Raw genomic sequence first — 21,831 nt, forward strand, 5'->3', positions numbered from 1 at the left:
TGACTTGCACATTCCTCTCAGCCTACCTCAGAAAGCTTGCCTTTAACACTGGCATATTGGTGGGAAGGAAGCTGATTTAGCAGTAGTTCTTTTCCATTGAACTCTGGGAACTGTAATTTAGGAGGGTTTGGAAATAGATCAGCAAGAGAATTCTCAATACGCTCACTATAATGCAATCCCTGTTGTTTGTAGGAGTCCTTGCTAGGTCAACTGCTCTAAAATTTTAGTGATATCTAATGTTGTTGTGGTGGTGTATGACTTACGGCAACTGTAAGGTAAACCTGTTTTGGGGGTTTCTTGGCAGGATTTGTTCAGAGGGTTTTCCCCCTTCCTCTGAGACTGAGAGAGTGACTTGCCGAAGGTCAACCAATGGGTTTCCATAGCCAAGCAAATATTTGAACGCTAGTCTCCTGAGTAAACATTCAGACCGCTGCACCATGCTGGCTCTGATATTTAATACACATTTTATCATAGGCATATCCAAATGAAAAGAGAAAGATAGGGAGAAATTATAGCTCTAGCTTCGGCATTTAATATCCTCATAAATGGGAAAGCACTACATATAAAAAGACTGTAACACTGATTTGTTTCTATCATACAAGAGTCGTTTTTCAAATATAGATAATTAAGTACAAATATATCCTAAATATACAACTTGCTATGGTTTTCTTTCCTGCAGTGATGAGCCTAACTTACAATTCAAAATATGCTATGGGGAATGGGCCAGGGCAGGAGCAGAGGGAGAAGAAGAAGGGAGAGGAAATGAGGTGAATTGTGATGTTACAGTTTTGGTCTAGCACAGCCCATTTCTTCTACAATATTATCTGAACAAAACTCAGTAGAGTGTACTTCCACAGTGAGTCTGTTGCTCAAGATCAGCTGAAAGTTCTTCTTCAGCATGGTACATTTTTGGCACAGAACTGAAAACTAGAAAATCCCAGAGTCTCTCCCCTATGGGTTTTTAGGAGATGCAAGATGTTTCTGGGTAGGTAGGATCAGGAGGCTTCAGAAGTCCTTGATTATTTTTCTCTTTAGTGAAAAGTGAATCGCTGATTCAGCAAGTTTTAGATCTTCAAGAGCAAGTGCGTTTCAATTATGAAAAAGATATCACACACAAACACAAAAGAAAGAAATGACAGAATTATGTTCAGCAGCATGGCAAGCCTAGTTTGGCAGCTGAACACACAAACATGCATCCTGGTAAGTTACACAGGTTAACTACTGTAGTTGGGGCATTTGTCCTTGTAACCTGTTTCATTGTGTTGCCACTGTCTCCACCCTCTAGTTGGGAAAGGTTTTGCAAAACAGCCTGCAGCCAAGGCAGAGCTCAGAAAAGTTGCTTTGGGTTACAATTCCTAGAATCCCCAGGCATAGCCAGCATAGCCACTGGGCATATTGGCTGGAGAATTCTGGAGTTGTAATCCAAAAAGTAACTTTTCCAGTGGTTGCATGAAATTAGGAGAGTCTGTTGCATGTACTGAGAGCTACTGGGGGTGGAGTGGGGGTGAGGTTGTCATTTGTCCAGCCTTCCCCAAAAAAGTATGAAGCAATCCTATCTCTTTCAGTCTCATTTGTGGGAGGCTTAACTTTCTCTAGAGACAGAAAGATGGAAACAAAGAAATAGTAGTGAGCACATTACAAGAGGAAGGGATAGCCTGGTTACCCCACCACTGGATATGCAAGTATACACAAAACGAGCCATGCACTGGAGTGAGATATGCTGAAATTTGATCAAATCTATGTGAAATGGTACTCCTATTATTTTTCTTTCTTGCTAAAATATGATTCCCCCCCCTTCCTTACTGAGGCATATTTTTCTATTTCTGTTTCTAAACTCTTTACCACTGGGTGACACTGTTTCTTTATATAAAGCAAACCATAAAAATGGATACACCATTAGCATTAGCATCACTTGAATTTGTCTGAAGATCATATCATGCCAAATTATACTGGTCAAAGACCGAATAAATTTTATTATTATTATGTCATGCCAAAAGCTGATATTTCTGCTCATCCTTGATCACCTTTAAGACTAAACAGAATAGTCCCATAGATAAATTTTCTACATTGTTCTTTTCAGTGTGAAGTAATTGGCAGCTAGAAGAGAACGTATACTGAATTCTCTGAAGACTGCATATATACAGTATAAATATTGTTGGAGCTGCATTCATGCAAATGATTTGTCATTCTTTTCCAAGGATCAAATATTTGGGTTATATAATTCCTATATGCTGACCTAGTGTGTGCTCTCCCATTCTCCTGCTTTATACTTTCATGTCCCATCTAAACCGTAGATAATTATTTGGGTAACAATGTATATTATAAATCAAGTTGCATGTTAGATGTCACTGTTGTGATACTGTTCTCTGGGCTAAGGTGGGTTCAGGTTTTTATAGGACCAGTTTCAGCATTACCACTTCTTTCTCCCTTCTTCCCCTAACAACACTGGAATTCAACTCATTCTGGCTTGCTTTCTCCCTCCCTTTTTCATGCAACTTCATCCAGGCCAAAAGAAAAAAAAGGAGAGGAAAGCAGCTGAGATGCCTTAGGCATCACCTTCATTTGCAAACATGAGATGTGAATCTTTTCACTGCTACAAGATGAACGTTATCTCCATATGCCTGCTAGTATTTACTAAGAAGGCTGCTTTTAGGCACTGCTGCAGGACCATGAGAGCTACTGTGGTGTAATGGTTTGAGTGTTGGACTATGCTTCTGGAGAACAGGGTTCAGTTCCCCTCTTGGCCACAGAAACCCACTGGGTGACCTTGGGTGAGGCACACAGTCTCAGCCACAGAATAAGTTGGCAATGACTTAAAGGCACACAACAACTAGACACTGCTAAAACAACATGCCTCTTTAAAGAAATAGGGTTTTTAAAACAAAGTATCCTGTAAGCGTCCAGAGCCATCACCACATCTTCTCAGTGAGCTGGTAGATTATTAAAGGTTGCAGGAGATGAATAGGTAATGGAAGAGGCAAGTACAATGATTTTTGATGAGCTCTTATACTGGGGGTGGGTAAACTGTGGCTTCTGGACCTCCACACCCTTCTGCAGCCCCACAAATGCCTCAACTCCCTTAATTTAAAAAAAACAATAAGGAAAAAAATCAGCTGATTTTTCAATTAAAAATTATGCATGCTGCATAATTATGATGATTTGATTTGTATCAGTCTTCAAGTTGTTTCCGATTTTTGGTGACCCTGTCACGGGGTTTTCTTAGCAAGATTTGTTCAGAGGGGGATTTGAACCCCAGTCTCCCAGAGGCCTAGTCCAACACTTAAACCATTATACCACATTGCCCCCTGCTGCACCCCAACACCTGACCACCCACAAGAGCCACTTTTTGAACAAATCTAGAAGCAATGTCATATCACTTCCAAGTAAGCTGAAATGTGACTATGGAGACCAGGGGTGTGTGCGTGTGACCATTCCCTCTGTCTCCTGCCTGCTGCAGATGCACATCTCTGTTTTATACCTTTCAGGTCCCAAGTCACTGCCTAGCTCCCATACATATTTTAGTATTATCACTGATGCTGTTATTTAGACACCATTTGATGTTACTGTAATGAGGAATCCATATGAAATAGTCCTTCTGGGAACACTGTGTGTGTGTTTCCCTAGAGTAATTTTGAGCCCACAAAAATGGATTGCCCTATTATATTAGGGTTAAATAAAAATGGTACAAAATGGCCCCACTCCTCCCTAAACTTGGGTCTTTCCTGGGAGCCATGGTGACTTCTCCTTAGTGGGAGATGGGTATTGAAAGAAACTGTAGGGATTACCTACATTGTTTTGGAAGGCTGTTAAAGATGCACTGCCCAGTAAATGTTTTTAGGAAGTATTAAGGAAGTGGCCTTGTTACCTGTCCTGTTTATTTCTTTCTCAAGTAGACTCTGCTGGACTAGGTCCATGGGCGAACTTGCTTTGTCACTGAAATGCCTATGCTTTGCAGTGAGGGTGAGCATGGCAACTGCAGAGTGCTGAGCAATTTTTCACATGTTTCCACTTGACTGAAGGTACTGGAGTGTGTGACAGAACAGAGCCATCTTATCATTACTAGAGTGACACAGAATAGAATGCTAGAGTTGCATAGAACAGATAACATGGCGCCGTAGCATGTCTTATTGTGAAGACATCAGCGTGGAAACTTATCCTATGAAATGTCTGCTTAAAGCAAGGATTGTTTTGTGCAACATTTATTTTGTAAATTTTAAATAAAAATTCTTTATTCTTTTCCCACCATCATGTGTGGGCACTGGGTTCCATGCTCTACACTTCTATAATTAATGACTCCATTAACTATTGGAGTTATTGCCACATTTCCTGGACCTAACAGTGTGCCCTGCTGACCGTTCTTGCCACCCATCTAATCAAGAAAACATTCCGTGATAATCTTCTGATTTCATGTTTCAGGCATGGCTGGACTAATTGCACGTCCCTTGCCAAGCTCATAAATTCACCTTAGCTTCCCCAGTTAATTCTATAAGGAATGGGGTGGATTTGTGAGAAAAGCTGACTGCTATATAAAAAAGCAGATAAACAATAATTAACAGTAAGCATTTGCACTGACATTTGGTCTTTAAAACAAGTAGCTCTTTCTTATAGGTTGCTTCAGCTAGTGCCTTTACAGTCTTAGAGAAAGGCTGGCAGGCTTTGAACTATGGGATTGGCATTGCTGACTGTCTCCTACTTAGATTTCTTTGTGCATTTCATGCATAGTACTTCTTCTTGTCATCCCACCCTACAGTTGAGGATGGTATTATAATAATGCTGTTCATAAAGTTCAATAAATATTTCCAGTCATTTTAGGAAAGGAAGGTGCCATCTTCAGGCATTACTAGATATAGGTATCTTGACATGTACAGAAGTGACTTTCTACACTGGTGATATAATATGCAAAGTAGCACTTATTCCACTATGTGAAAGAGATATCCCTTCCAACCTTGTTTTCTTCCTTGCTTAGGAAGCCACTACTTCGGCCACTTTATTGGAAGCATAGAAAGAGAATGCATGAATTGTTTGTGAATTCCTTTTTGTTTTGTGCACTTTCTTTTTGGTTCTTTGCCTGTCCTCTATCTGAGGGGAGGTGAAGTAAAAGTTCTTTTCTCTACCATTTATATGGAGAAACATTGTTTTCACCCTTGTTTAATCAGAAGCCTTGTAAATCTTTGAATCACAAAACTGGAAAGGATCTTGAAGCTCCTTTATTTATTCAAGTGTTTCTGTTCTGCTTTCCAGCCTTAACAAGTACCCCAAGGCAGTTTGCCATTTTATTTTTTAAAAAATCTTAAAATAAAAAGTAAAATAAGGCCCAAGTACTGATCTCAGGTTTTTTTTAAAAAAAATTAAAAACTCAATGTAATAAAAATGTTTTTCTGCCTAACATGCTTTCGGAAGGAATTCAGGGAGTCGCTGGAGTCATATAGAGCAGAAGGATATACAGAGGGAGGAGACAATTACAATATCATGGAAAAGACAAGCATAACAGGGTGCCTGTTGCCTCCAAAGTGTTTTCCAGCTCAAATAGCATAAATAGTCTTGGTAACAGATCCCCTGGGTTGAAAATGCTGCTGTTGAATGCCAAGTCACTGGATGGAAAAACAAGTGTTATTCAGGATTTGTTTCTGAATGAGCATGGTGACCTGGCCTATATTAGAGACCCTTTCATCTCTACACACCAGGTTTTTCTGTGCAATAGAAGGTGAGTCCTGGGGATGGTCTCTGTGATCTTGCTGGTCTCCAGGTCAATATGGATAGTGTCATTCACCTTGATGAGGGGATCCAAATGTTTCAGTAGTCTATCGTTCCACCCCCCTGACCAGGTGCCCTCTCCCCCAGGTGGGTAGCCAGGACAGAATGGGGATTCTGTTGATGTACCACCCACCCCGCTGCCCAACAGTCTCCCTTTATGAGCGAACCAGGGTGTTCTTGGGGTTGGGGTCTCCAGAGTTAGTAGTGATGGGGGACTTCAGTATCCATGCTGAGGCTGCCCTGTTTGGAATGGCTCAGAACTTCATAGCCTCCATGACGTCCATGGGTATGTCCCAAGTGGTATCAGGCCCAACTCATGCTGCTGGTCACACTGTGGACTTTGTTGTTGTACTGGATGGGGTAATGGCAAACTTGGTGCAGAGGAGCTTTCTGCAGTTCCATTGTCATGGATGAACCTGGTCAGGCTTAGATTCACTGGGACTTGGAACCTCTGCAGGGCAGGGACGTAGCCAAGGGGGAGGGTTCTTGGGGTCCAGACCCCCCCCCTTCCATTAGGAAAAACGAATGGTGTGTGCTGCTGCACCGCCGCACCCAAGCCCCATTATAATGGTGGCACTTAGTATGGACCTCCCCCCCTTCCTAAAATCCTAGCTACGTCCCTGTGCAGGGGTGGGAGAATTATTAGCATGGTCCACTCTATGAGGCTGATGGAACTGGATGAATTCCTGACGGCATATGGGGAATTTCCTGTCACCTCAGGTGATTCTGTTGAAGCTCTGGCTGGCCTTTAGAATAGGGAAGTGGCCAGAACAGTGGACACAATCACTCCAGAGTGTCCCCTCTTACAGCCTTCTGGTTTTCCAGGGAATTGGCAATGATGAAATGAGTGAGATGGAGACTTGGGTGATATTGGCAGAAGACTCTTAAGACAGCCTGCCTGGACACAGGCTACGCCTACTCCTTGGCAGTGGTTTTTTTGTATTGTTTTGCTTTTTTGCTGCCATCATTGCATCTACAGGGAGTAATCAAGCTGTTCCACACAGTCAAAGGTCTATTACACACAGAGCAGAGAGAGATATGGAGGAAGGAGACAATTACAAATCGAGCACAAATCGAGACAATTACAATATCATGGAAGCATAACAGGGTGCTCATTGCCCCCAAACTCTCTCCTATCTCAAAGTGATTAGCCAAGGTGACAGCACCCTGGGTTAAAAATGATACTGTTGGAAATAGCAGAATGCAAGTAGAAAATGCAGACCAGTGCTGCAAATGACAGCCTACTGCAAAGAATTTGTATGGTGCTTTGCTGATAAAGTCACTCAGATCCTCTCCAACTTGGATGCTGTAGATAATACAGTGCCAGTGGATGTAACCTTAATGCCTGTTTGTCCAGTGTTAATGGATCCTTTTCAGCTTGTGCAACCTGATAATGTAGATAGGATCCTCAGAGAGGTGAGAGCTACCACCTGTGTGTTAGACCCTTGTCATTCCTGGCTTATCAAACAGGCCAGAGGGAATGGTTGAGTGGATGAAGGGGGTAGTCAATGCCTCTATACAATGAGGGGACATTCCAACTTGCCCAAGAAAAAAAAAGCCATTCTGAATCCCTTTATAATGGATAATTATCAGTCAGTGTCCAGCCTATCATTTTGGTTAGACTTTATGGTGGCTTCTCAACTCCAGGGGTTTCTGGATGAAACAGATTCTAGATCCATTTCATTCTGGTTTCAGACCTGGTTATGGGACAGAGACAGCTTTGGTTGCCTTGGTGGATGTCTTTCACAAGGAAGTGGATGGAAGAGCATCCTTCTGTTTTTCTGCTGGACCTCTCAGTGGCTTTTGATACCATCAAGTCATGGTATCCTTTTAGGCTGTCCCACTAGGATAGGATATATAGGTCTTTAAACCAAAGTTTTTAAGAAATTACATTCTTTTATTGTTTGGTTTGGTTTAATGTTGTAATAGTTTAATTCTGTTTTAATGCTCACTTTTTGCATGTTTTGAATTGTATTATCCTTTTAAATTGTGAGCTGCTTTGAATCACAATTTTTTGGGGGAAAGTGAGATATAAATAAATATTATTACCACTACTTAAGAGCCAAAGTGGTGTAGTGGTGTGAGTGTTGGACTGGAAGACCAGGGTTCGAATGTGACTAGGCCAGGGAAACCCACTGGGTAACCTTGGGTAAGTCGCACTCTCTAAGCTCCAGAGGATGGCAATGACAAACTCCCTTTGAAGAACTTGCCAAGAAAACTCCATGAAAGGTTCACCTTAGAGTCGCCAAAGTTGGAAACGACTTGAAGGCACACAACAACAAACTACTACTACTACTATTAGGTAACTTGGGTACTTCTATAGAAAAGCCCCTTATTCCACATTCCTGTGAACTGAACCTCTCTGTTGGGGAAAACATACAATGTGGCCTCAGAGGATGATCATAATAAACAGGCAAGGGAGGTAGTGGATGTTCACATATCCCAGCTGTAAACTGTTCAGATCTTTCTAGGTAAACACTAGCACCTTAAATTAAATCAGGAAGCAAACTGAGAGGGCAGTAAACAGAAAGCTGATGTGATATGACCTGTAAAGTATAAATATGGAGCATTTTGGTTGTCACATTTTTCACCAACTACACTTTCCAAATACTCTCCAAAGGCAGCCATATGAAGCGTGCTTCAGCTTGAAATCCTTACTGTGATCCTGTAAAATGGGCAGGGCCCTCTGAAAAGGATGTTGTGCTAAGCATTAGTTTAAATGAGAGATTTCCTGATACACCTGCAAAGTAAAGAAACCTAGTTGCAGGAACAAGTTCTGCAAGTACATTTGCTTGGAAAGAAATGTTTTTCTAGCTTAATAATTAAACTGGACTAATAGCTCACTGTTTACATTCATTAAACAGCCATAAATGAAATGGACACTGGGTACAAGCTATCTGCTAAAAGTTAACTGTTTTGATGAACTGATGTGAATTGCAACATTTTATAAAGAAAGGTCTGGAACTTTAAATCCTTTTGTTTACAAAGTGAGAGATGTTTGCATTTCTATAAACACATATATCTTTAGTTGAGCTATCTCTGAAAGACACATCTAGTACACAGTTGTTACCTGTTGAAATACCTCTTTCTATCTTACTAGTTTTATGCCTCAATTATTTTTTAAGGCTGGGAAGAAATTAGAGACAGAGAATATGAGCACTGAGATACAGGGGACCTACAAAGTATTTAACATTTCTAGGTTTCAGAGGTGTACTAAGACATTTGGAGAAAAATGTCTGAGTTGATTGGTATTGTTCAGTTTTGTAGATTCAGCCTCCCAGAGACTGGCATAGAGAGATCACTGAACACTCCTGTCCTTTGATGTCCTTTCGGGACTGTTGTAGCAAATCTAAAAATGAGGAGGTGTTCAAAAATATCTGAGCCATATGTGTGGTTCTCTCTCGTCTTGCTGTTTGGAGGAGCTGCTGTCGTTGACCACTGTGACTGTTAGAAGCAACTGAGGAGTAGTTTTTCCTTTTGATGCTTCATGCTTTGTTATTCTGCACAACACAACCTTTGTATGAAGAATCAGTTTTCAAAGTCTCTACTTATTCAGTTATTATATTTCCAATATGTACTGCCTTTCTTTCAAAGTACAGTACTCAGGGTGGGCATTTTATAACTGTGGCCTACAATTTTTATTTTTATTTGTTTATTTATTTCATTTGCATGCTGCCTTTCTCCCAAAAGTGAATGTAGGCCCTCTGCCCACTTTTATGGGCTTTACCAACTGCTGCCAGCATTTTTATTTATAATTAAAATGAAGGGTATTATGATCCTAAAAGCCTCCAGAAATTGTGATACTCGGAAGCAAAACACAGAACCTAACATGTATCTACACTGTAGAAATAATGTTGTTTGAAACCACTTTTAACTGCCCTGGGTCCATCCCACAGTGTCCTGTGATTTGTAGTTTTCTGAGGCACCAGAAGGCTAAAGACCTTGTAAAACTACAAATCCAAGGTTTCCATAGGGTGAAGCTATAGCACTTATAGTGGTGTCAAACTACATTATTTTTAGTGTAGATGCACCGCTAGTGGGATGTTTGAGGTAAGCTTTGCAGGGTTTATTGGGAAGAGAGAGTTTACTCAGGAGGCTTTCATGGTGCTTTTAACTGGTTGATTTTACAAATATTGAACAAGAGCATAAGGATTGTGGAAGGCAAAGTCTTTTTCTTTTCTTTTTTTTCCAAGAAAGCAGTTTGGTCAGATAACTCAAAGCTCAATGCTGGACAAACCAGTCCACCAACTCTTGGGGATGGTTGTGGGTGTGGATTGACCTTCCAAATGGCCCAGGGCAATCTGGTGCAGTGATAGCAGGCTAATTGGGAATCGTGGACGAGACTACTGAGAGATCTCCTTCTCAGGTCCAGATTATTTGAAGGACTGTATTGTCCCATATGCCTGTGTTTTGAGCTGTTTTGAGGAGGCCCTTCTCTCTCTGAGCAATCTAAAAGACACATTTGGTGGAAACACGGGAGAGGACTTTCCCACTGGTTGCTCCCAGGATCTGGAACTCACTTTCAAGAGAAGCTAGATTGGTACTCACTTCATTATCTTTATACAAACAGGTAAAAACGTTTTTATTGCAGCAGTTATTTGATAAATGACTTTTTGAAAAGGAAGAACAGGCCTTGTATAAGGTGCTTGCCTTTTATTTATTGTTGTCATTTTATTTTAAAGGTTTATGCTTTTAACTGGTTTTAATTTTTATGGTAGTTTAATTGCTTTCAAACTTTTATATCCTGTGCATTTTTAACTGTGTTGTTTTAGCTGTTGTAAGCTTCCTTGAGTCCTATACTGGGGGAAAGCAGGTTATAATACATGTAGCAACAGCAGCTGTAGTTTAAGTAGTAGTTATACCTGTTGCTGATGTACAGGTCTGAGACACAGCTACATTGAGCACATATTTCCTGCATTGAGTGACTTCGGAAAAAAATTATGCAAGTGGCAGCATATCTTTTGCTATTGCCATCTTGTATAAATTGCAGAAGGGCCCTTGTTCTCTGGGCTTGTAAATATTAAGGTGCCTCTGTCTCACACACAAACATATACACTCCATATATTTAACAATACATATAACCATATCCTTTAAACTGCCCTCTTCCCTTCCAGCTGCATTTCGCAGTGGTAGCCTGTAATAACTGGCAGCATCTCTTGGAAGAAAGTTCGGGATTTGAGGAGGGTCAAATGTACGGTAGGTGTCCAGGGAACCAAATTAGGTTATCACAGTGTCTGTAGCATTTACTGTGAGTAGTAAATGTCTCCATATGATCTGGAATACAAATCTGTATATTTAGGGACGTGGGAACTAGAACTGTAAAGAATTTATGCTGACTTTTAAAAATAATCCTCTATGCTTTGTTTCTGCTCTAATCAATTAATCCTTTTAATGCTTACACCCTAACAGTATTAGGAGATATTTGGCTAACATTTTCCTCTTGTTCCATAAAGTGAGAAAGAATGTTTTCTGCATTACAGATAACCTAAGTGAGGATTCTGAATTCAGAGAGCCTTCTCTTGTTCCGAGAAGTATCATGGCTGAACCAGATTACATAGATGAGGACAATCCTGAATTAATTAGACCCCAGAAACTAATTAATCCTGTAAAATCATCCCGAAATCATCAAGACCTTCACAGAGAACTCCGTATGAATCAGAAAAGGTAAGAAATAATGTTGTACTTCCTTCAGCTAATATGGCTCTAATTTCCAATTGTGTATGAACAAGAGGTTTGATCCTAGTGCCTGTTCTCATAGACCTACAAAGTAAGGCAGTACTGGAAAACCTGTGGCCCTCCAAATGTTGTTGGAAATTGTCTTCCAACAGTCCCTGCCAACATAGCCACTGGTCACAGATGCCATGAATTGTAGTCCCACAGCATTTGGAGGGACACAGATCCCTTTACCTCTGCCCTAAGAACATCATGCTTAGTTGAAAGAAGAAAGGGGTTCCTTGTTTCCTCTTCAGGATCACGCAGAGTGGTCTACATCAAGCAAGCAATTGGCTACCATTGAGAGACATTATTAGAATATCCTGGGCTATTAACAGTACTTTGACAATCATAAAGATCCAACATTCTTGATGAAATATTTCAGCAAAAATCATAAAGGTATCTGCTATCAGTATGTTTACATCTTTTCTGCATTTTCCAACATGTTATAAATATTTCTTGCAATGACAGTGTATATTACCATCCACTAGGAACAACATTTCCTTCATTGGGGAAAGGAGGCAGAAATCTCTCCTAGTCCTTCAGTGGATATTTTACTGAACAAATGACATGAGAGGATTTTGAAGGGGAAAAGAAAGTAGAGTAGATGGAGGCAAAAATACAACAACATATGGGATTACAGGTTTCAGAGAAAGAAGTCATGCCAGACAAATCTAATCTCATTTTTTTGATAAAATTACCAGCTTGTTAGATGAAGGGAATGCTGTGGATATAGTATATCTTGATTTCAGTAAGGCCTTTGACAAGGTTTCCCATGACATTCTTGCTAACAAGCTAGTGAAATGTGGGCTAGACAGCCTAACTGTTACATGGATTTGTAATTGGTTGACTGGCCAAACCCAAAGGGTGCTCCACAATGGCTCTTTTCATCCTGGAGAGAAGTGACCAGTGGGGTCCCACAGGGATCTGTCCTGGGCCCAGTGCTGTTCAACATCTTTATCAATGACTTGGGTGACAGAATTGGGGTATACTTATCAAATTTGCAGATGACACCAAATTAGGAGGAGTAGCTAATACTTCAGAGGACAGGATCAAAATTCAAAATGACCTGAATAGATTAGAAAGCTGAGCCAAAGCTAACAAAATTAATTTCAACACAGAGAAATGTAAGGTACTGCACTTAGGACAGAAAAATAAAATGCACAGATATAGGATGGGTGACACCTGACTAAACAAGACTACATGTGAAAGGGATCTGGGAGTCCAAGTAGACCACAAGTTGAACATGAATCAACAGTGCAATGTGGCAGCTAAAAAGGCCAGTGCGATTTTAGGGTGCATCAATAGAAGTATAGTGTCTAGATCAATGGAAGTAATAGTGCCACTCTATTCTGCTCTGGTCAGGCCCCATCTGGAATATTGTGTCCAGTTCTGGGCACCACAATTTAAAAAAAGATGTTGAGAAACTGGAGCGTGTCCAAAGGAGGGCAACTAAAATGGTGAAAGGTCTGGAAACCATGTCCTATGAGGAATGACTTAGGGAGCTGGGGATGTTTAGCCTGGAAAAGAAAAGGTTAAGACGTGATATGATAGCCCTGTTTAAATACTTGAAGGGATGTCATATTGAGAAGGGAGCTAGCTTGTTTTCTGCTGCTCCAGAGATTAGGGCCTGGAGCAATGGATGCAAGCTGCAGGAAAAGAGATTCTACCTCAACATTAGGAGAAACTTCCTGACAGTGAGGGCTGTTTGACAGTGGAACAAACTTCCTCGGAGTGTAGTGGAGTCTCCTTCCTTAGAAGTTTTTAAACAGAGGCTAGATGGCCATCTGTTGGGGATGCTTTGATTTGAATTTCCTGCATGGCAGGGGGTTGGACTGGATGGCCCTTGTGGTCTCTTCCAACTCTATGATTCTATGATTCTACCAATTTTGTTTGGTACTTAGTATTTCTCAAATGACAACAGAAATTGCATTTGTGTTCTGTGCTAGGGTATTCAGAGAAAATTGTCAGCGAAATGTGCCCTACTTTTAATTAATGGGATTAAACATCAGAGTCCAAGAACCCCCTTAGAAATTTTTATTAAAGAGCTAGAGAGATTATTTTACACGTTCAGATATTTTAAAGCAGGCTCAGGATTTGAACTATAACCATACAATAGTATAAATCCTTTTCAAGTAATCAGAAGTCTTTTCTGTTTCGCTTTTATGCCTTTACATATGTGCACACAGGTCACACAGTACATTTCTCCTCAGTAATTTTGTTTCCGTCATGAAATTTCATGGCAGAGTACCTAATTTTGGATTTTTCCTAGTTTTCACTGAAGAAGCATTTCACACACTTTTGGTTTTAAGCTTCCTTTGCTCATTAATTTGGGGAATCATAAGGCCTTCCAGATGTTGTTGGACTGCAGAGCCCAACATTCCTCCTTAATGCCTCTGCTGAGTTAATGGGCATAATGGGATTTGGAGTTTATTCTGGCACCAGAGTTCTGTGACATAGAAGGTTAAATGTCTATAAAACTACAGATTCCAGAATTCCCTAGCATTGAGCCAGGGCAGTTAAAGAGAACTTGAACTGGATTATTTCTGCAGTGTGTTTAGGACCTCATTTTACTTATTCACTTTCCCTGTATTACTAGACACAGTGGAGTGAATGTACTGTAATTTAATCATCTAAATGTTGTTGAGCTTTTGAGCAGGGATCATTTGTAATCTGTAAGTTAATTGTTTCTGCTGCAGTAAAACCCCAGCCAGCCAGCAAATGATGGTGTTAGGACTCCTCCCTGGTGAGGAGCTGTACCCTGTTCCTTTGACTATTGGGCTACTTATTCTTCATGGGAGGGCAAAGAATGAGTCAGTGTTTGAGGCCACGTCAGCTTGCCCTACCTATAACAACAGGTGACTACTGTTCACTATATATAACTTCTCTGTGTAGTCAGGTACTGAATGTGTAGTAAGCAAAAGCACTGTTTGACTCAGTGCCTCTTTGCCTCTACCTGTTAATAACAACCAAATCAGGCTTTTAAAGCTATTTGAAGGTGTGGGGGGCGGGTAGTATTCATCCTCAGTTTTCCAGAGACTTGTATCATATTTGTGCCTATTGGCTACAGTTATTTCTTTCCATATCCACTACTTTGAGCAGCACTGATCTAAATGATTTTCCTATCTCTGTCTCCTCCCTCTGCCCACCATTTTGAGGATTATTAGTGTCAGTAGTGCCCACTCATAAGCAAGATGGTAAACTTATAAATGTAGGCTCTCACCAGGGCAGTCTGTATAATGACATCTCCACAGAGAATCCAAAAGTGCAGGCAGTTGTTCTGAAACAATTTCTAGCAAATTTTTCATCTCCACCAGGAACTGGGTTTCTGTAAAGCTAATGGGCTTTGCCAGTTCAAGACCAAGCTACCCATAAATACAGCAGGATTATAACTGCACACCATTGCTTGTAAAATCAGTTTCCATCCACTTATGGTGAGGACTAGAGTTTCCTAGAAAGGTGCTCTTTCAGGTAAAACAAAAAGTATGTGTTTATTTTTCTGTGGTTTTTCCACTATCATGAAGTGCACCCCTAATCCCACCAGATGTGGAAGGCCCACTGTATGTGTTTGTTTTCAGAACTAGAAACAAATCCACTTTTACTTTTCCCATGAAACTTGCTATCTTTTGGAGAAAAAAGATTTAGTTTTTATGGTTAAATTGTGAGTTGTAATTTCTTGCTGCACATCATTTGAGATATGTTAATTTCCACTTTTTGCCCACCACAGCCTAAGATGTGAGAGAGCCCTGTACCTTGGAACTAATATAATAAACCCTACATTGTTTCAATTTAATTTCAAATTATTGAATTGTATTAAACATTAAATAGTTATGCAATATAATATGAGTGCCTGGGCTTGCCACTTATCCCAGTGGTTTTCTATCTTCAGGCCAGAACACTAGAAACAAGTAGGTTTAGTTCTTCGTTTCCGAGCAATCTCACAAAATACTACTTTCATGTTCTCTTTAATGTCTTCATGAGTAAGCAGAATAAACCTAATTTTTCTTTATGAAATAGAAGCTAAAATTTAGGGAAAGGCTTGAGATCCCTTTAGGGGATCTCTCTGCCTTTGATATAATTTGTTATACTGAAACTCATATGTGGGACAGTGTTGCAGTTGGAATAACCGCAACATATGTTGATTATATTACTGTGTAGAATGGTTTGATTTACAATACTTTAGATAATGATGGACAGAATGGCTTTTGAGTGGAGTTTATTGTTACCTTTCTTCTATAAGAATTGCTTGTATTGGATAATTGGAAGCTGCACTTTGGCACCATCTAGTGGCAAGTGCTAGTTTTTTGAGCACCAAAGTAACCATTCCTACATAACACAAATTGTTGAGATACTGCATTGGTAGATATATATGTGTCATGTAGTTTTGTCTCTGTAACTGTATCTGTGGGCATGTCCAAAAGGAGGCCTCTCAGGCAGTAGGAGTTCATGGAAGTTTTCCTCCCGCAGGTAGGGAAGTAGAAGGGGAGCCACTTCCTCAAGTCTTTGCCCTTGATGCATCCCCAAGGGCCCTTTTCTCACTCACCCAAAGCTGCCACCCCAGCACTGATCAGACCTGCTGGCTCGGAGTCACCCACTGTTGGCCCAAGTCTGTTGCACAGATCTGCAGTTGGTGAACAGATGGAGCAGGGCCTGCCTGAAAACATTTTTTTTCTCCTGGACTTCCTGTTGGTGGCCCTGCCAATTGATATCAAATATGGCATGCCTGTGTCACATTCTTTGCCCCCCCTTCCTATCTTGGGTATAAAATTAGGCCACACTGTTGAATGTTTTTTTGCCTTTGATACTTGAGGAACATAAAGTGATGATGTGCCATGACAAAAGTGAGTGTTGAGAAGAATGCATAGAATGTGACCCGAGCATTCCAGTTTTTCAGTTTAGCCTAAAAACTCAGGTACAAAAATCTTGTCATGGCTTGGATTCATTCTTATTTCCACCTTCCTAAGAGCATACTGTTATTTGATTCATAATGCCAAACTTCCCACTCATTGTTATGTTCTTTAAAGTTATACACATGTACTGTTGTGCACACCTCTGCATTTAAAGACAGAATATCACAGAAAGCAGCATTCAGAACTAGACTGCAGCATTCAGAACTAGACTGCAGCCTTCAGAACTAGACTATACTGAAAATGTTGTGGGTGCATCACTCAGGAAGGTAGAGTCCCACATCATGTGTGCGACCACAAAGAATGACCTAGTAGATTTCGCATGGATGAACCAAAGAAAACAAAGCAAGGCACTGCCTACTGCCCTGTGAAGCTGATGTAATTTTTCAGCAGCTAAATGGAGGAAAGTTCAGTGGGCTGCAGCCGTTACAGTGGACCCTTGTTATACGCTGGGGTTTGGTTCCAAGATCCCCCGTGTATAACAAAATCCGTGTATGCTCAAGTCTCATTAACTATAATGATATAGCAAAATGGTGTCCCTTATAAAAAATTGAAAATCAATGTAAATTTATACTTTTTTGGAACATTTTCAAACCGTGTATGCTTGAATCCGTGTATAAAAAATCCGTGTATAAGAAGGGCCCACTGTATTTGGTTCTCTGGGTTGCTTAATCTAAAAAATCTTTTGGTTTATAAATGTTGTGCCCAACTAAAAAAAAATCAGATTATTTTTAAACCAAATACTTATAAAATCTGGGCAGTGTTGTAGAGGGCCCATATGAACTGAATTAATTAAACCTGTAAGACTGGGGAGCCCAGTAGTTCAGTATTATAGTGGAAATAAGACATCTCACAGGTTTGTATGTCAACACAGAATTTTTTCCTTTTCCCAAGGGGTCTAGCTCCTCAAAACAAGCCAGAGCTGCAAAAGGTGATGGAAAGACGAAAAAGAGACCAAGTTATCAAGCAGAAAGAAGAAGAGGCACAGAAGAAGAAATCAGACTTGGAAATAGAGCTACTCAAACGACAACAGAAACTAGAACAGGTAAAAGAGAAATGAAAGTATTAGTAGGCAAGCTTCCAGAGTGAATGACTGTGAATTGGACAACACAGAACAGCTTAAAGCTATTTTGAAATCTAAAAATGAAGGTGATGAAAAGTGCATAGCATCTGATTGCTAGTTCCACATGTGTGTTTTGAAAACATTTGGTAATAGTAGGTTTAAAAATTATAGGGGCAAATCTATTGAAGATGATGTAGTCAATAACTAACTGGCAAAATGGTCAGGAAATGTGATCTCTTTCTCAAGGTGACTCTGAAAAATGGGAAGGGAATGACAAGGGAAGTAAAATAATTTCACACTCCTTTACTGTGTATACTGTTATCGAAGCTGAACCTCATATGCTATCTCAAAGACTCTATCTGGTTCTTTCCTCTTTTAGATCCTGAAAAACACATATCTTGTTTTCTTTGACTGTCTCTTATTTTTATTTATTTTTTAAAAAATCTGTCTTGTTTTCAGCTTGAACTGGAGAAACAGAAGATCCAGGAAGAGCAGGAGAATGCGCCTGAATTTGTCAAAGTGAAAGGCAACTTGAGGAGGACAGCCCAAGATTCGGCAGAAGCTCAAAACTCCTAGAGGAGGAAACTCTTTCAGACTTGAAGCAATTCCCTCGGTTGTTGCAGGGAGGGACTTCTGCAAAATATCTCACTCATTTGCCCTGAATTTGGGTGAAAATTGTGGTTCTTTACAAGGTCAATTACTGGAACCCTCTGTGGCCTAATGACTACGCAGCAGATGAAACTCCGCCAAGAATATCACTATGGAGATCAGTGGATAAACAAGCAACCTGTTGTCAGTCGAAAGACTTGTCCAAAGTACTTGACCAGGGAAAGAATTTGATTTGTTACATTGCTTGCTTATTCCTGATCTAAGCTTAGTGGGCATCTCAGGCTAGTGTGGATAGATATTTTTTTGTTCCTACTTTGTGAAGTTCTGCCATGCAGAAGAACAAAGTTTTCTGAAACCACTTCTCTGTACATCCTGTGTGGAAAGCCTGCTTCAAAAATGAACAGTGCTCTCCCCATCCCCAGTCTGTAGTGTAGTTTCCTTTAGACTTGAAGTTGGATGTATTTTGTCCAATGCTAGTGTGTGGGCAGTACATCATGGGTCCAAAACACACTGTAGAAATAATCCAGTGTGAGACTGCTTTAACTGCATTGGCTCAATGCTAGGGAATTCTGGAAACTGTAGTTTTGTGAGACATTTAGCCTTCTCTGTTAGAGAGCCCCAGTGCCACAATAAACTATAATTCTCAGGGTTCCCTAGCACTGAGACAGGGCAGTTAAAGCAGTCTCAAACTGGATTATTTCTGCAGTGTGTTTTGGACTATAGAGAATTTTTTAAAAGTAGGAAAAAGCTTGATGTATTCAATCATTAAGCAAGTAAAATATGTTATTATCAGGTCACCTCTGCATTTGTACTAAAGTGCACTTTTTGTGCACTATAATGCTCACAAATGAGTGACTAGTTTCTCTCTTTCCCTTCCACCCTCCCCCCCCCCCAGCAACCTTACTAGGCATCCTGTTTTAGCACATGATTCTTCCTGTGTAATGTTCACTTGCAATGTCTAAATTGCCTTTGACCTTTCTCTGATTCTTTTCCTTGCTTATTTCCCCCCGGGGTCCAAAGAACTATTCAGCCAGTTTTGTGTTCTAGGGTTTCCTGTGAAGGATTTTGTGTCTTTAACATCAGCCTCCCATGCCACACAACATATTGCTTCTCAGACTGGAGGAGCTGTTAAAAAATAGCTTATGGAACAGCTGTTCAAAGAAGGAAACATTTAAAAACCATCCTGTTTTATGCTAAAACTTGAAATATCTGACTTTAGAACACACCCTTTGCTTTCCAGGAATTTTCTTGTTTTGTGCATTTCTTGGAGTGCGACTCCCATCAGTCCTAGCCAACTTAGCTAACGGTGAGAAATGATGAAAGTGGTAGCACATTAGCTTCAAGAAGGCAACAAGTTACAAATCCTGTTTTAGTGTAACATATAAAAGAATGCCTGCCAAAACCTGACTACAAGGTAGGATATTAACATTACAATGAATTCCAGGGATGGCCCACATATGTCTACTTGAAAGGAAGAAGCTTTCTTCTAAGTAAGTGGGTATAGGATTACAGTGTCATTTGCAAAGACTTTTAGGACTTTCCTGATCATCTTCTTCAAGAAACTTAGGGGCAAAACAGACGGTCAAAAAGAGCTGGCGGACTGGGGGCGTGGTATTCAAACAGCAGCACACCCTCAGTCCACCAGGAAACTGCACGGCCGGCTGCACATGCGACAGATCCACGGTGTTTTGGTGGCATAGTGTTTACACATGCTGCACTAAAGAAATGCCACCATGGTCGCAAAGGCTCCTTTTCCCCAAGTGCAAAAAGGAGCAGCTTTCGGCCACTCCTTTTTTGCACTGGGAAAAGGCCGGGTTGGGGGTGTGGCATGCGGTTGCAGTGGCCCCAACCCAGCAAGCAAAGGGGTGGCCAGAAGCCATTCCTTACCTGCTGTCTGTTTTGCCCCTTAATTCTGGTTTCCCTTCTCAATCAGTGGGAATACCACAGTATATATTGTCAGGAAAAAAAAGTTTCCTGCAGCAGAAGCCTAGTTTGTAGAGTAACTTGTGGTCTTCCAAATATTGTTGGACAACAGTTCCTATCAGCCCTTGTAAACATAGCCAATGAAAAGAGATGGTAGGTGCTGCTGTCCAACAATACCTAGGGGGCACAAATTACTCATCCTGGTATCAGGTTGATGTTAGGCATAGTACTAGGCTATAATTTGATGCATTTTTCTGTACATCTACTCTTCCAGTTAGGGTTGGCTAACATTGAAATTACCTTTTAGTAGCATGATTCTCTGGAAGAATTCCCAGAGTAAGCTGTGAGTTAGTGATAACATTCAGTTATGCTCCCTAGATGGTTTTTTGTTAGAGAATATGAGGAAAAATCACATGTGTGTTCAGGGTGTTTAAGCTGCAGAAGTATGTACACACACATATAACTGGAAACAGAAGTAAACATAAACTATGGCTGTACAATTTCCTGCTTTAAATGTAACCATTGTTGTTTTACTATTGATTTTAGTCCATGAGCATGTTTTCAAATTGTTCCTTGCACTTTTGTTTCTTGGTGTGCAGATGAATGAGTGATACTTATGCCTGCGAAGCTGCAAAGCCAGCTTTTTAATAAAGACCCAGATATGCAGACCTTGGAAAATTTACTTTTTAAACTACAGCTTCAAGAATCCTCCAGCCACTGGTGGAGATGGTGGCAGTCTGGGAGTTTTAGTCAAAAAAGCATTTTTTTCCAAGCCCTGTGTGTGAGGAACATTATTGATACAGATATAGGTCATAAAACATCCCATTTGACAGGAATCAAATCCATATTGGCGAATGATAGCTTTGGAAAGCTGTGCATAAAAGAATCCTGCTTTTCAGTGGCATCCAAGCAAAATGCTTGACAGTGTTTGCTACCAACATCAGCTTGTGTAAGTGATGTGTTTTATCATTGCTGCAGGCACTGGAAACTGGGAAAAAACAATTTTAGTTTGGATTGTGGGATATAACATTGAAAGGAAGAGTCTTCCCTGTGGCATGATGCTTTTCTAGTCATCAGAAACCCATTGGCTCCTCCAAGAGTAAAATAGCATTATAAATCCAAGTCAGTGATAAATATGTTTTGTGGGGATTTAATTTACGTCTAATTTAAATCCTGACACAATGCATTTTATTATTTGCCACTTGGATTAACAGTGCCTCATGAATTTTTAGAAGAAAAAATAGGAAGGCCATTGATACTGCTGAGTTGCTTGATAAAGGCAAAACCCAGGATCTCCACTTTAAAAATAGTGACATCTTGGGTTCTTTTAATATTTTTTTTACAAAGAATCACAAATATTGTATCTTTTTTAAAGTTTCATTTTATTTTATTTGCCTGGAGGAAGACTGGAAGAGGTTTCTAACTTCAAATAGCCCAGAGTTCTATAGTTGTACTGCAGTTTGGTTTGCCACTGCCATTCCAAGATGTGGAGATGGCAGATGGGATCACTCAGAAAAACATGCCTTGAAGACTGCATTAAATGCTTAATTAACTCCTACTCCCTTAGAAAACGGGTCTTTCGAATTCAAATTCCACAGCCAGCCTTCCGTTCAGTGAGCATCTTTAGGTATTTACAAGTTGGTGTCAAAATATATGTATGTTCTGGACCAAAGCTCTCGGAACACAATAGTGAAGACTTGCCTTTAGATTTCACCAAGCTGTGGGTCAGTCTCTAAACTGGATACACTGTACAAATATTCTGCTCCATAAGTAATATAGCTATATCAACTGGCTCTTAAGGACAGAAATTTCCTGTAGTACCTGGGTTGGGGGAGGTCCTCCTTTGTAGATACAGTAGGTATT

At 40.4% G+C, this 21,831-nt stretch overlaps 1 protein-coding gene across 2 annotated transcripts in view; it reads left to right on the forward strand.

Annotated features, from left to right (window-relative positions):
* The window catches only part of FAM107B (family with sequence similarity 107 member B), a 57,663-nt gene extending 39,000 nt beyond the window's left edge, over nucleotides 1-18,663 (forward strand). Inside the window, exons 1-4 of one of the 2 annotated variants that reach the window (XM_042468216.1) lie at nucleotides 9,948-10,324; nucleotides 11,235-11,418; nucleotides 17,268-17,418; nucleotides 17,896-18,663. In XM_042468216.1, the coding sequence (XP_042324150.1) occupies nucleotides 11,291-11,418; nucleotides 17,268-17,418; nucleotides 17,896-18,012 (396 nt within the window). In that variant the 5' untranslated portion in view covers nucleotides 9,948-10,324; nucleotides 11,235-11,290 and the 3' untranslated portion in view covers nucleotides 18,013-18,663. Of the gene's footprint in view, nucleotides 1-9,947; nucleotides 10,325-11,234; nucleotides 11,419-17,267; nucleotides 17,419-17,895 lie in introns of those variants that run through there. The other variant, XM_042468215.1, reaches the window with a different exon arrangement.
* The last annotated feature ends 3,168 nt before the right edge of the window (nucleotides 18,664-21,831 follow it).

Source organism: Sceloporus undulatus, chromosome 5 (assembly GCF_019175285.1).
Source record: "Sceloporus undulatus isolate JIND9_A2432 ecotype Alabama chromosome 5, SceUnd_v1.1, whole genome shotgun sequence".
In the NCBI taxonomy this organism is placed as follows: domain Eukaryota; kingdom Metazoa; phylum Chordata; class Lepidosauria; order Squamata; family Phrynosomatidae; genus Sceloporus; species Sceloporus undulatus.